General features: G+C 33.8%; 2 protein-coding genes across 2 annotated transcripts; both read right to left on the minus strand.

Annotated features, from left to right (window-relative positions):
* Positions 1–9,417: 9,417 nt before the first annotated feature.
* On the minus strand, positions 9,418–10,350 carry LOC133659212 (olfactory receptor 10K1-like). The gene has a single exon (XM_062061949.1). It carries the CDS (start codon positions 10,348–10,350, stop codon positions 9,418–9,420), a length of 933 nt encoding a protein of 310 aa, XP_061917933.1.
* A 3,315-nt stretch (positions 10,351–13,665) lies between these two features.
* Positions 13,666–14,598, minus strand: LOC133659213 (olfactory receptor 10K2-like). Its single transcript, XM_062061950.1, has one exon. It carries the CDS (start codon positions 14,596–14,598, stop codon positions 13,666–13,668), a length of 933 nt encoding a protein of 310 aa, XP_061917934.1.
* Positions 14,599–16,139: the final 1,541 nt, after the last annotated feature.

Consider the following 16,139-nt stretch of genomic DNA (forward strand, 5'->3'; position numbering starts at 1 on the left):
GAGACTATTTTTTTTTCTAAAGACACACCTGCTTTTTACTGATCATGTTATGATTTTGATTCTTTTTTTTTTAAATTTTGATTTATATTTTCTATTTCATTTGTTGTCGTCACCATTCTCTCAAGGTTAAAAAAAAGGAAGCTAAGAACCATAATGTCTCATGTAATTTAATATCTTGATTTTTGTTTCTTTATCAATATTGATTAAGATATTTATTCATTTAGATACTGCATTTATTAATATGTTATACAAAGCGTGTCACTTTTTACTCATGTATTTGTTCATCATCCATGCATCTACAATCTTTCCAATCCAAGTAATTTAAGTGAATATTATTTTCAAATTAATAGTATTTAATGTTATTTGTACATTTTGTATTCAGTAATGTAATTGAACACTATTTTCCACTTCATACACGTTTTGTCACACATCCTCTGTTCTTTTTTCTCCCTATTGTATAATGTTATCATTTAAACACAGGAAGTGAACAAAATATCACTAACTGCTGAGATATGGAGACTATTTTTTTTTCTAAAGACACACCTGCTTTTTACTGATCATGTTATGATTTTGATTCTTTTTTTTAAAATTTTGATTTATATTTTCTATTTCATTTGTTGTCGTCACCATTCTCTCAATGTTAAGAAAAGGAAGCTAAGAACCATAATGTCTCATGTAATTTAATATCTTGATTTTTGTTTCTTTATCAATATTGATTAAGATATTTATTCATTTATATACTGCATTTATTAATATGTTATACAAAGCGTGTCACTTTTTACTCATGTATTTGTTCATCATCCATGCATCTACAATCTTTCCAATCCAAGTAATTTAAGTGAATATTATTTTTAAATTAATAGTATTTAATGTTATTTGTACATTTTGTATTCATTAATGTAATTGAACACTATTTTCCACTTCATACACGTATTGTCACACATCCTCTGTTCTTTTTTCTCCCTATTGTATAATGTTATCATTTAAACACAGGAAGTGAACAAAATATCACTAACTGCTGAGATATGGAGACTATTTTTTTTCTAAAGACACACCTGCTTTTTACTGATCATGTTATGATTTTGATTCTTTTTTTTTTAAATTTTGATTTATATTTTCTATTTCATTTGTTGTCGTCACCATTCTCTCAATGTTAAGAAAAGGAAGCTAAGAAGCATAATGTCTCATGTAATTTAATATCTTGATTTTTGTTTCTTTATCAATATTGATTAAGATATTTATTCATTTATATACTGCATTTATTAATATGTTATACAAAGCGTGTCACTTTTTACTCATGTATTTGTTCATCATCCATGCATCTACAATCTTTCCAATCCAAGTAATTTAAGTAAATATTATTTTTGAATTAATAGTATTTAATGTTATTTGTACATTTTGTATTCAGTAATGTAATTGAACACTATTTTCCACTTCATACACGTATTGTCACACATCCTCTGTTCTTTTTTCTCCCTATTGTATAATGTTATCATTTAAACACAGGAAGTGAACAAAATATCACTAATTGCTGAGATATGGAGACTATTTTTTTTCTAAAGACACACCTGCTTTTTACTGATCATGTTATGATTTTGATTCTTTTTTTTTAAAATTTTGATTTATATTTTCTATTTCATTTGTTGTTATCACCATTTTCTCAATGTTAAAAAAAGGAAGCTAAGAACCATAATGTCTCAAGTAATTTAATATCTTGGTTTTTGTTTCTTTATCAATATTGATTAAGATATTGCTTCATTCATATACTGCATTATTGATATGTTATACAAAGCATGTCACTTTTTACTCATGTATTTGTTCATCATCCATGCATCTAGAATCTTTCCAATCCAAGTAATTTAAGTGAATATTATTTTTAAATGAATAGTATTTAATGTTATTTGTACATTTATTTATTCAGTAATGTAATTGAACACTATTTTCCACTTCATACACGTTTTGTCACACATCCTCTGTTCTTTTTTCTCCCTATTGTAAAATGTTTCTAATTTAAACACAGGAAGTGAACAAAATATCAGTCATTGCTGAGATATGGAGAAAAGATAGGATTAAATAAACACTTTTTCCACATATTTTGAACTGTGTATATACAAACGTGATTCATTTTAATGTAACTGTCAGGCAAATTTGCAACAACTAAAACAATCAACATTACCATTGTTTATTAATATTTTTTAAAAACATACAATGTGATTGTTGACCCTGTATAAACCTCAATAAACTATCCTGGCATTTACGTTTGTGTTTGCATTTCTTTGACTGTAAAGGTATAGAGGGGGCTCATGATCATGGCCTAGGATTTTGCAAAATATAAAGATGTTTTTCTCTCATTTAAGTTCACCAGTTATAAAACACAACACAACATTTTTTTTTTAAAAGTCCAACGATAGGGTTATTTGAACCAAATTAGGAATCTGAGCTATGATCAACTCCATGTTTGAATTAAGTGTTGAATATAATTATTCAACTTAAAGAGTCTGAATTTTATTGTTGAATCTAAGTTGGACGATTCAGATTGTAGCCCATATGATACTGAGGGTAAAGAGAGGTCGTATAATGAATCTTTTGATCCTGATAAAAATGTCTCAGTTGAAGGTCTAATAGTATTTAATTATTACAATGAATCTGAGTTCAATACCTGTGGTACAGCCTGCCGGGGAACCTCAGGACTGCAGAGACCGTAGATTGTTTTTTTTTCTAAAGACACACCTGCTTTTTACTGATCATGTTAAACTCTTATGATTTAGATTTTTTTTATTTTTAAATTGATATATACTATATTTTATTTATTGTTATTATTAACACTATTCTCTCAATGTTATTTTCATTGACGTAATAATGTATTAATTATGGTATTCATATTTTGATTTTGCATATATTTTATCACGTTTCATGCTTTTTTTTAGATGGCTTTAATGTTAGTTATTATCCAGTGTGGACGGCTCAAAGGTGCCATGACTTGTTTTGTTATTGTCAATAGTGCTATTTGTGTGTGTGTACATGTTCCCTTTTCTTCTTTCGTTTTTTGTGTGAAGCACTTTGTGTTGGCAACTTGGAAAAAATGAAATGAAACGAGTCTGTGTCAAAAGAAAATGTTCCAGTTTACACCTACAAACTGTACATAAACAAAGTTTACCCCCAAAATTTTAACATTTCATATATTTTTTTTAATCAACTTTAGAAAATAGATTTTCTTCGCTTGCTTATTAGTCTGAGACACCTATCGACTAACATGACAGCCATGGACAGAAACATATTGATATCTAATCTGAAGATAAGAGTTCAACCAAAGTGCAGTTTGTTCATAGGAAAATAGTGATTGACCGTATCAAAAGCTTTTGACAAATCAATAACAATTGCGCCTGTCCGATGCAGAAAACAAGTTATTTGTAAATATAGGAAGAGTTATAGTTATATATATATATATATATATATATATATATATATATATATATATATATATATATATATATATATATATATATATATATATATATATATATATATATATATATATATATATATATATATATACTGTATATATATATATATATATATATATATATATATATATATATATATATATATATATATATATATATATATATATATAATTTGTGGAATAGCCTTCATTTCTAAGAACAAGAATAGACTGTCGAGTTTCAGATGAAAGTTCTCTTTTTCTGGCCATTTTGAGCGTTTAATTGACCCCGCAAATGTGATGCTCCAGAAACTCAATCTGCTCAAAGGAAGGTCAGTTTTGTAGCTTCTGTAACGAGCTAAACTGTTTTCAGATGTGTGAACATGATTGCACAAGGGTTTTCTAATCATCAATTAGCCTTCTGAGCCAATGAGCAAACACATTGTACCATTAGAACACTGGAGTGATAGTTGCTGGAAATGGGCCTCTATACACCTATGTAGATATTGCACCAAAAACCAGACATTTGTAGCTAGAATAGTCATTTACCACATTGGCAATGTATAGAGTGTATGTCTTTAAAGTTAAGACTAGTTTAAAGTTATCTTCATTGAAAAGTACAGTGCTCTTCCTTAAAAAATAAGGACATTTCAATGTGACCCCAAACTTTTGAACGGTAGTGTATATATATCAGTGACGTGCAGTCAGGGGAGGCAGGTGAGGCGGGGCCTCACGTGCCATCATGGAAAGAAAAAAAATTTAAAAAGAAAAAATAATAATTACATTGTTATATGTATCCAGTGATTATACTATAAAGTTATTTCCCATTTAACTTCACCAGATTTAGATTATTTATATTCAAAATCGCTGAATTTTCACATTTGCCGTTCAAATACTGAGAAGAGACTTGCGGCGAGTCACCAGCCAGTTGAGCCTCACCATGGATTGCGCAATGACTCGGCTAACTGCTGGCCTGCTGTGCAGTGAGACCGTATTGCTATATGAATTATATTATACATTTCCATAGTTTAGTTAGCTGAGGTATATAATGTACAGTGTATTTTGTCAACAACTGTATGTGTGTAACGTATTTCTTGTGCTGAGCAATCATAAAACGGCTGCGAAGACGCACTGGCTGAGGCTCGCAGCAATCCCGCCTCCTGGTGGTAGAGGGCGGTAGTGATCCCAGAGATCATTCTTGCGACTACTCGGCTGCAGAAGAAGTGACAACAAGCAGCAACAGTTAGCAGCGATCGTTTATTTTTTTCCTCTTGCCTGGACTTTTAACGTTGAGGATTACATATCTAAAATAAAACAGTTTTCTAAACTGGACTTTCAATCGAAGCAGGAGGTAATAATTAAAGGAAGATCTCCATCGAGACAGAGAGACTTTTAAAACTGAAGAAAGATAAGGAAGACTTCTATAAACAAGTTATCGATGCCTTTGTTCAAAAGGAGCGGCGCATGGACTTCATTTATAAGTAAAGGTAAGATCATAATAAAGTTTTTTTATTAAATTAGCTTTTTTGTGTGCTACAGTTTGTATGTGTAAAGTTAAAGTTAAGTTAAAGTACCAATGATTGTCACACACACACACTAGGTGTGGTGAAATTTGTCCTCTGCATTTGACCCATCCCCTTGCTCACTACCCTGGGAGGTGAGGGGAGCAGTGGGCAGCAGCGGCGCCGCGCCCGGGAATCATTTTTGGTGATTTAACCCCCAATTCCAACCCTTGATGCTGAGTGCCAAGCAGGGAAGAATGCTGGTATGAGCTTTTAAACATAACCCGTTAACTGCTGCCAATCAAATGGTGAATAAGATACTCTTTAGGGTTCATATATTTGTAAATCTGACTGTGATGAAGTCAGTGCCTCACCAGCCATGAACCTCACCGCACGTCACTGATATATACTGTATATATATATATATATATATATATATACACTCATCTGTGCATCAGTTGGGGATGTCTCTGCGCTGCTGATTTGTCTCCATTCCAAATAACCTCCGTGCTGGCCCCACTATGGACTGGACTTGTTACGTACGACAGGGGAAGGATCTGCGGACCCCTCCAAGGATTCTCATTGTATCCCATTGGGTTGAGTTTTTTCTTGCCCTGATGTGGGATCTGTCATTGTGGCTTGTGCAGCCCTTTGAGACACTTGTGATTAAGGGCTATATAAATAAACTTTGATTGATTGATTGATTGATTGATTGAAAATAAAGGGCACCACAAAAAAAAATATTGGCTTCATTTTAACAGAAAATCTTCTGATACATTAAAGGCCTACTGAAAGCCACTACTACCGACCACGCAGTCTGATAGTTTATATATCAATGATGAAATCTTAACATTGCAACACATGCCAATACGGCCGGGTTAACTTATAAAGTGCAATTTTAAATTTCCCGTTAAACTTCCGGTTGAAAATGTCTATGTATGATGACGAATGCCCGTGACGTCAATCGTTGAAACGGAAGTATTGGTACACCATTGAATCCTATACAAAAAACTCTGTTTTCATCTCAAAATTCCACAGTATTCTGGACATCTGTGTTGGTGAATCTTTTGCAATTTGTTTAATGAACAATGAAGACTGCGAAGAAGAAAGTTGTAGGTGGGATCGGTGTATTAGCGGCTGGCTGCAGCAACACAACCAGGAGGACTGAGAGATGGATAGCAGACACGCCAGCCGCCGAACTCACCTTAACTTCCTCCGTCTCCGGGCCGCCTACCGCATCTATGATCGCTGGAACGCAGGTGAGCACGGGTGTTGATGAGCAGATGAGGGCTGGCTTGCGTAGGTGGATAGCTAATGTTTTTAGCATAGGTCTGTGAGGTCCGGTTGCTAAGTTAGCTTCAATGGCGTCGTTAGCAACAGCATTGTTAACCTTCGCCAGGCTGGAAAGCATTAACCATGTAGTTACATGTCCATGGTTTAATAGTATTGTTGATTTTCTGTCTATCCTTCCAGTCAGGGGTTTATTTATTTTGTTTCTATATGCAGTTAAGCACGATTCTATCACGTTAGCTACGCAGATAGAGTGTTTCGCCGATGTATTGTTGTGGAGATAAAAGTCACTGTGAATGTCCATTTCGCGTTCTCGACTCTCATTTTCAAGAGGATATAGTATCCGAGGTGGTTTAAAATACAAATCCGTGATCCACAAAAGAAAAAGGAGAATGTGTGGAATCCAATGAGCCAGCTTGTACCTAAGTTACGGTCAGAGCGAAAAAAGATATGTCCTGCACTGCACTCTAGTCCTTCACTCTAACGTTCCTCATCCACAAATCTTTCATCCTCACTCAAATTAATGGGGTAATCGTCGCTTTCTCGGTCCGAATCTCTCTCGCTGCTGGTGTAAACAATGGGGAAATGTGAGGAGCCTTCTAGCCTGCGACGTCACGCTACTTCCGGTACAGGCAAGGCTTTTTTAATCAGCGACCAAAAGTTGCAACTTTATCGTCGATGTTCTCTACTAAATCCTTTCAGCAAAAATATGGCAATATCGCAAAATGATCAAGTATGACACATATAATGGATCTGCTATCCCCGTTTAAATTTAAAAAATTCATTTCAGTAGGCCTTTAAAACATTTTTCTAATTGCAATCAAAAAATAATTTTGTTATAAAATAAGAATATTCTAGACAACTTGTCTTTTAGGACTATGAGTAAGTAAACAAACAAAGACTCCTAATTAGTCTGCTGATGTATGCAGTAACATATTGTGTCATTTATCATTCTATTATTTAGTCAAAATTATGTGGGGCAAACCGTAGAAAATTGATTATTCATTTACTTGTTCATTTACTGTTAATATCGGCTTATTTTCTGTTTTAACATGTTCTATCTACACTTCTGTTCAAATGTAATAATCGCTTATTATTTTGTTGGTTTTTTACATAAGTTTTAGGTGATACTACATATTTTGGTATCAGTCCAATACAGTGCAAGTTCTGATTTTGGCTTACATAGTAAAAAACTAAAATCTAAGCAGTTTGGGGTGTTGCTTTCTCTAAAGCAGTGGTTCTTAACCTTGTTGGAGGTACCGAACCCCACCAGTTTCCTATGCGCATTCACCGAACCCTTCTTTAGTGAAAAATATATATATATATTTTTTCAAATTCAAGACAAAGTTATATGTTTTTGGTAACACTTTAGTATAAGGAATATATTCTAAGTAACAAAGACTTAATTTTGAGTTATTTGGTTAGGGTTAGATTTAGAGGGTTAGGGTTATAATAAGGTCATGCCGAATAAGGCATTAATAAGTACTTAATAATGACTAGTTAAGAGCCAATATGTTACTAATTTGCATGTTAATAAGCAACTAATTAATGGTGAATATGTTCCTCATACTAAAGTGTTACCATGTTTTTTTTACCGGTGCATAAAATGAAAATAATATAAAAACAAACTTATTCAGATACAACAGTGGTCCCCAACCACCGTGCCGATTGGTACCGGGCCGCGCAAGAAATAAAAAAAATTAAAAAAAATTAAAACATATATTTTTTATTTTTTTTTAATTATATCAACATAAAAAACACAATATATACATATTGTGTATGTGTGTCAATATAGATCAATACAGTCTGCAGGGATGCAGTCCGTAAGCACACATGATTGTATTTCTTTATGAAAAAAAAATTAAAAAATTAAAAAAATTAAAAATTCCCCCCCGTGGGACACATTTTCAAGCATTGACCGGTCCCCAGCTACAAAAAGGTTGGAGACCACTGAGATACAACACTAAATTCTGTCTTTTTCTATATTTTTATTTGTATCTTTATTTTATTGAAGACCTGTTTATCATAGATCACATTGCTTACAGTTTGTTTATGATACAGTATTGCAAATAGTAATAAATATATATCCTTTGTTTTTTTGGTCTCTTTTGTATTTTTTTGTTGAGTTTGCATGTGACGGACCCCAATAAGACCAGTGATTACTTTGAAGTAACTGTAGAGGATCCATTTCAAACACAATAACATATACTTTACACAAATGTTTTATTTTATGGTTTCACCTGACACAACAATCTCTTGATTTATTTCGTTTTCCACTCAGTTTAATGATTGGAATGATATTAGGATTGTACACAATTATTTCAAAAGTAATTTATGAACTTGACATTTTTAGAAGATTTGACTGCATTTTATCTGTCTGCTCATCAAATGCACCTAAAAAAAGTAAAAGCTGAATAAAACCAGGAGAAGGGGTACACAGGTCTTTGTGGTTTTTGACCTGATTTCCACACAAATGTGATGAGTAATAATAAATGTATGTAAAAAGGATAAGAAATCACAGGATATTAATAATAATATTTACCATGACATTCAAAACAAACCATGAGATATGTTGATTTTACACAGTGAAGTCTGGCCATTTGTTTTGCAGTTATAGAAATTAATACTTTCAAGAAATACAAAAGTACATGTCATGATAGTTTATTGAGGTGCAGCAACTGTCAACAATCACAACATTTTACATTTCCTATTAATGATGTATCAATGGTAGTGTTAATGGCTTTATTTGTTTCAAACATTTCTTTAAGATATGTTATATTTACATTTGCACAATTCATCAAATGATTAAATATTACTCATTTCATTTAAGGAAAACAAAAAGAAGATAGAAGGTGTGACAATACATAGATGACTTATGGAGTGATGTAAGGGGGGAAAACATGTTAAATTATATACATGAATTTGGAAATTAGTTGATAATAATAAATAGTTCATTCAAAAGAATATATAGGATTGAATAGAAAAGCACATTTAGAAGTAATTAAAGGATATAGACCAAGCCATGAATTATTAAATGGGATAGAAATACATTTTAGATACATTTAATCAGAAATCATGATTCTCAGCGTTCTTCTTCCATTTATACATTTTGTCAACACCATATGTAAATGTGAATGACTTCTTCTCAGGATTGCAAGGAGACATAAGAACGTCAATGTGTGGTCATATTCTTTTGTTCACCAGTTGACAAAACAATCTCTTGATGTGTTTAGAGATTTCCTTCATTTTCACTCCATATATGATTGGATTGAAGAGAGGATTATACACAAGTATTTGTAAAGTCATTATTAAACGCTCCGTTTTTTGAAAGTATGACTCCAGTCGAGCTAAGATGACGTCGAACAGACACAAACCAAATATGCCGAATAAAACCATCAGGTGAGGTAAACATGTCTGTGCAGCTTTTTTCCTGACTTCCGCACAACTGTGATAAGTTATTATGAATATCTTTACGTATGTAAAAAGGATGAAAATCACAGGAATAACAACAGCAATCATCATGATAAACAAACCATAAACTGTAAGAAATAGTGATTTTACACAGTGAAGCTTGTACATTCGATTGTTACAAAAAATCCCCTCTGTTGTGAAACTACAAAGTTTTTGTTTGGAGTTAATTACAACGGTAATTACAAACTGGCATGCAGGTAGAAACCAGGCCAAAATCAAGAGGACAGTAACAGTTATTTTCCCCATGATAGTTGGATACTGCAGAGGTTTGCAGATAGACACATACCTGTCATAAGACATGGCTAACAACAGTAAGTAGTCCGAACAGCCGAAAGAATAATAAAGAAAATATTGCAACATACAAGCAGAATGAGAAATGATCTGTTTTTGAGATAAGACGTCAATTAAAAGTTTAGGGTAGAGAACAGTGCTAAACAAAACAGAGTTGAGTGACAAGGCTGCAATGAAAATGTACATAGGCTCATGAAGGTTCCTGTGGATGCAGATTAGATATATAATAGTGCAGTTAGAGCAGAGGATGAGAATATATAATGTCAACAAGATGACAAAGTACAGATATCTGTATTTGTCCATTTCTACAAAGCCACCAAGAGTTATAAATGTTCCATTGAATTCAGCATCCATGACGGTAGTCCACCTGAGAAAACTGTGTCAAAGCAAAGAAGAGACTTACACGGAGATAACATTGATTCATGTGCAGGTAGCTGATCTTCCTCTTCCTCTCCACCATGCACAAAGTGAAGTGTTGAAGCAAGATCAGATCTTTTAAAAGACTTGTTCACCCTCCATGGATGTCATGACGTACTCCAACAAGAGTTGCTGTCATGTCAACAACCCCTTCAAGTCTTTAGGGCCTCCTGTCACTCAACATTTTTCACCTTGTTTATGCTATTTGGTCTTAAATTTACATGTTAGCACGTCACACATGTAACCACTAAGATGTAGATTGCAGGGAGCACCATGTACAATATAATGCTATTTCCTTATATTTATTTTTTTCAATATTTCAATTCCATTTCCATGTAATTTTTAATTGTTTTTCATATCATGTGTAAACATATGTGATATCTCTATTGCTTGGATTTTACTCATTGAATATGCGTGGTGGTCAAGCCCGGGTCCGTTCTCAATGGGTACTAGGCGCCATTTAGCCTTTCTCGAAGGAAAAATGCCCTATTATTGCGTTGTTTTCGGCTGTATGAACCGTTCAAATTGCGAAAAGGATAAACATTTCTTCAGAGTTCCTCGAGAGATAATCAAGAAGGGCGGAAGAGTGCAAGATTTTCCGAAACTGCGACAAGAAAAGTAGCACGTCCACAAATGCACGCTTCGTTAAAGGTTTGTTTGATATACTTTTTAACGTTTGGTGTTTCCCATTTAGGTATTATCTTGATAGTCTAAATCAGGGGTGCCCATTACGTCGATCGCGAGCTACCGGCCGATCGCGGAGGGTGTGCCAGTCGATCGCCAGCCAGGCATTAAAGAAATAGTCCTAAAAATGAGCGATCATAAATCTTCACTATGACATCACTTTCGTCACTTGATTGACATTCACGGCACCCGAGGGTCTTCTGAGATGACGCTGGCTGCTGCCAGCTCATTATTAAGAAAAAATTGCCGACAGGAAGGCGAGAAACACTTTTTATTTCAACAGACTCTGGCGCCGTACCTGTCGTCAAATCTCCAAAGACCGACTGCACAGTTGCACAATAAAAGCTCTGCTTCATCCTGCCTGCGCTAACAAAATGAGAGTCTCAGAAAGCTAGCAAGCTACGGAGTTTGCCGCCAATGTATTTCTTGTAAAGTGTATACAAAGGAGTATGGAAGCTGGACAAATAAGATGTATTGATCTATATTGACACACATACACAATATGTATATATTGTGTTTTTTATGTTGATTTAATTTAAAATAATAATAATAATAATAATTTTTTATTTTATTTAATTATTATTTTTAATTAAATCAACATAAAAAACACAATATATACATATTGTGTATGTGTATCAATATAGATCAATACAGTCTGCAGGGATACAGTCCGTAAGCACACATGATTGTATTTCTTCATGAAAAAAATAATAATAAATACAAAACCCCCCCCCGGTCCGTGGGACACATTTTCAAGCGTTGACCGGTCCCCAGCTACAAAAATGTTGGGGACCAATGAGATACAACACTAAATTATGTTTTTTTTACTATATTTTTATTTGTATCTTTATTTTATTGAAGGCCTGTTTATCCTAGATCACATTGCTTACAGTTTTTTTATGATATAGTATTGCAAATACTAATAAATATACACTACCGTTCAAAAGTTTGGGGTCACATTGAAATGTCCTTATTTTTGAAGGAAAAGCACTGTACTTTTCAATGAAGATAACTTTAAACTAGTCTTAACTTTAAAGAAATACACTCTATACATTGCTAATGTGGTAAATGACTATTCTAGCTGCAAATGTCTGGTTTTTGGTGCAATATCTACATAGGTGTATAGAGGCCCATTTCCAGCAACTATCACTCCAGTGTTCTAATGGTACATTGTGTTTGCACATTGGCTCAGAAGGCTAATTGAAGATTAGAAAACCCTTGTGCAATCATGTTCACACATCTGAAAACAGTTTAGCTCGTTACAGAAGCTACAAAACTGACCTTCCTTTGAGCAGATTGAGTTTCTGGAGCATCACATTTGTGGGGTCAATTAAACGCTCAAAATGGCCAGAAAAAGAGAACTTTCATCTGAAACTCGACAGTCTATTCTTGTTCTTAGAAATGAAGGCTATTACACTAAATTGTTTGGGAGACCCCAAACTTTTGAACGGTAGTGTATATCCTTTGTTTTTTTGGTCTCTTTTGTATTTTTTTGTTGAGTTTGCATGTGACGGACCCCAATAAGACCAGTGATTACTTTGAAGTAACTGTAGAGGATCCATTGCAAACACAATAACATATACTTTATACAAATGTTTTATTTTATGGTTTCACCTGACACAACAATCTCTTGATGTGTTTAGAGATTTATTTTGTTTTCACTCAGTTTAATGATTGGAATGATATTAGGATTTTACACAATTATTTCAAAAGTAATTTATGAACTTGACATTTTTAGAAGATTTGACTGCATTTTATCTGTCTGCTCATCAAATGCACCTAAAAAAAGTAAAAGCTGAATAAAACCAGGAGAAGGGGTACACAGGTCTTTGTGGCTTTTGACCTGATTCCCACACAAATGTGATGAGTAATAATAAATGTATGTAAAAAGGATAAGAAATCACAGGATATTAATAATAATATTTACCATGACATTCAAAACAAACCATGAGATATGTTGATTTTACACAGTGAAGTCTGGCCATTTGTTTTGCAGTTATAGAAATTAATACTTCCAAGAAAAACAAAAGTACATGTCATGATAGTTTATTGAGGTGCAGCAACTGTCAACAATCACAACATTTTACATTTCCTATTAATAATGTATCAATGGTAGTGTTAATGGCTTTATTTGTTTCAAACATTTCTTTAAGATATGTTATATTTACATTTGCACAATTCATCAAATGATCAAATATTACTCATTTCATTTAAGGAAAACAAAAAGAAGACAGAAGGTGTGACAATACATAGATGACTCATGGAGTGATGTAAGGGGGGAAAACATGTTAAATTATATACATGAATTTGGAAATTAGTTGATAATAATAAATAGTTCATTCAAAAGAATATATAGGATTGAATAGAAAAGCACATTTAGAAGTAATTAAATGATATAGACCAAGCCATGAATTATTAAATGGGATATAAATACATTTTAGATACATTTAATCAGAAATCATGATTCTCAGCGTTCTTCTTCCATTTATACATTTTGTCAACACCATATGTAAATGTGAATGACTTCTTCTCAGGATTGCAAGGAGACATAAGAACGTCAATGTGTGGTCATATTCTTTTGTTCACCAGTTGACAAAACAATCTCTTGATGTGTTTAGAGATTTCCTTCATTTTCACTCCATATATGATTGGATTGAAGAGAGGATTATACACAAGTATTTGTAAAGTCATTATTAAACGCTCCGTTTTTTGAAAGTATGACTCCAGTCGAGCTAAGATGACGTCGAACAGACACAAACCAAATATGCCGAATAAAACCATCAGGTGAGGTAAACATGTCTGTGCAGCTTTTTTCCTGACTTCCGCACAACTGTGATAAGTTATTATGAATATCTTTACGTATGTAAAAAGGATGAAAATCACAGGAACAACAACAGCAATCATCATGATAAACAAACCATAAACTGTAAGAAATAGTGATTTTACACAGTGAAGCTTGTACATTCGATTGTTACAAAAAATCCCCTCTGTTGTGAAACTACAAAGTTTTTGTTTGGAGTTAATTACAACGGTAATTACAAACTGGCATGCAGGTAGAAACCAGGCCAAAATCAAGTGGACAATAACAGTTATTTTCCCCATGATAGTTGGATACTGCAGAGGTTTGCAGATAGACACATACCTGTCATAAGACATGGCTAACAACAGTAAGTAGTCCGAACAGCCGAAAGAATAATAAAGAAAATATTGCAACATACAAGCAGAATGAGAAATGATCTGTTTTTGAGATAAGACGTCAATTAAAAGTTTAGGGTAGAGAACAGTGCTAAACAAAACAGAGTTGAGTGACAAGGCTGCAATGAAAATGTACATAGGCTCATGAAGGTTCCTGTGGATGCAGATTAGATATATAATAGTGCAGTTAGAGCAGAGGATGAGAATATATAATGTCAACAAGATGACAAAGTACAGATATCTGTATTTGTCCATTTCTACAAAGCCACCAAGAGTTATAAATGTTCCATTGAATTCAGCATCCATGACGGTAGTCCACCTGAGAAAACTGTGTCAAAGCAAAGAAGAGACTTACACGGAGATAACATTGATTCATGTGCAGGTAGCTGATCTTCCTCTTCCTCTCCACCATGCACAAAGTGAAGTGTTGAAGCAAGATCAGATCTTTTAAAAGACTTGTTCACCCTCCATGGATGTCATGACGTACTCCAACAAGAGTTGCTGTCATGTCAACAACCCCTTCAAGTCTTTAGGGCCTCCTGTCACTCAACATTTTTCACCTTGTTTATGCTATTTGGTGTTAAATTTACATGTTAGCACGTCACACATGTAACCACTAAGATGTAGATTGCAGGGAGCACCATGTACAATATAATGATATTTCCTTATATTTATTTTTTTCAATATTTCAATTCCATTTCCATGTAATTTTTAATTGTTTTTCATATCATGTGTAAACATATGTGATATCTCTATTGCTTGGATTTTACTCATTGAATATGCGTGGTGGTCCGTTCTCAATGGGTACTAGGCGCCATTTAGCCTTTCTCGAAGGAAAAATGCCCTATTATTGCGTTGTTTTCGGCTGTATGAACCGTTCAAATTGCGAAAAGGATAAACATTTCTTCAGAGTTCCTCGAGAGATAATCAAGAAGGGCGGAAGAGTGCAAGATTTTCCGAAACTGCGACAAGAAAAGTAGCACGTCCACAAATGCACGCTTCGTTAAAGGTTTGTTTGATATACTTTTTAACGTTTGGTGTTTCCCATTTAGGTATTATCTTGATAGTCTAAATCAGGGGTGCCCATTACGTCGATCGCGAGCTACCGGCCGATCGCGGAGGGTGTGTCAGTCGATCGCCAGCCAGGCATTAAAAAAATAGTCCTAAAAATGAGCGATCATATATCTTTACAATGACGTCACTTTCGTCACTTGATTGACATTCACGGCACCCGAGGGTCTTCTGAGGTGACGCTGGCTGCTGCCAGCTCATTATTAAGAAAAAATTGCCGACAGGAAGGCGAGAAACACTTTTTATTTCAACAGACTCTGGCGCCGTACCTGTCGTCAAATCTCCAAAGACCGACTGCACAGTTGCACAATAAAAGCTCTGCTTCATCCTGCCTGCGCTAACAAAATAAGAGTCTCAGAAAGCTAGCAAGCTACGGAGTTTGCCGCCAATGTATTTCTTGTAAAGTGTATACAAAGGAGTATGGAAGCTGGACAAATAAGATGTATTGATCTATATTGACACACATACACAATATGTATATATTGTGTTTTTTATGTTGATTTAATTTAAAAAATTTAATAAAATTAAAAAAAAAATTCTTTTTTTTTTTTTTTTTTTTTAAATTAAATCAACATAAAAAACACAATATATACATATTGTGTATGTGTGTCAATATAGATCAATACAGTCTGCAGGGATACAGTCCGTAAGCACACATGATTGTATTTCTTTATGAAAAAAAAAAAAAAAATACAAATTTAAAAAAAATCCCCCCCCCCCCCCCCCCCCCCCATTTTCAAGCGTTGACCGGTCCCCAGCTATAAAAAGGTTGGAGA

The sequence above is a fragment of the Entelurus aequoreus genome, linkage group LG10 (assembly GCF_033978785.1).
Source record: "Entelurus aequoreus isolate RoL-2023_Sb linkage group LG10, RoL_Eaeq_v1.1, whole genome shotgun sequence".
Classification (NCBI taxonomy): Eukaryota; Metazoa; Chordata; class Actinopteri; order Syngnathiformes; family Syngnathidae; genus Entelurus; species Entelurus aequoreus.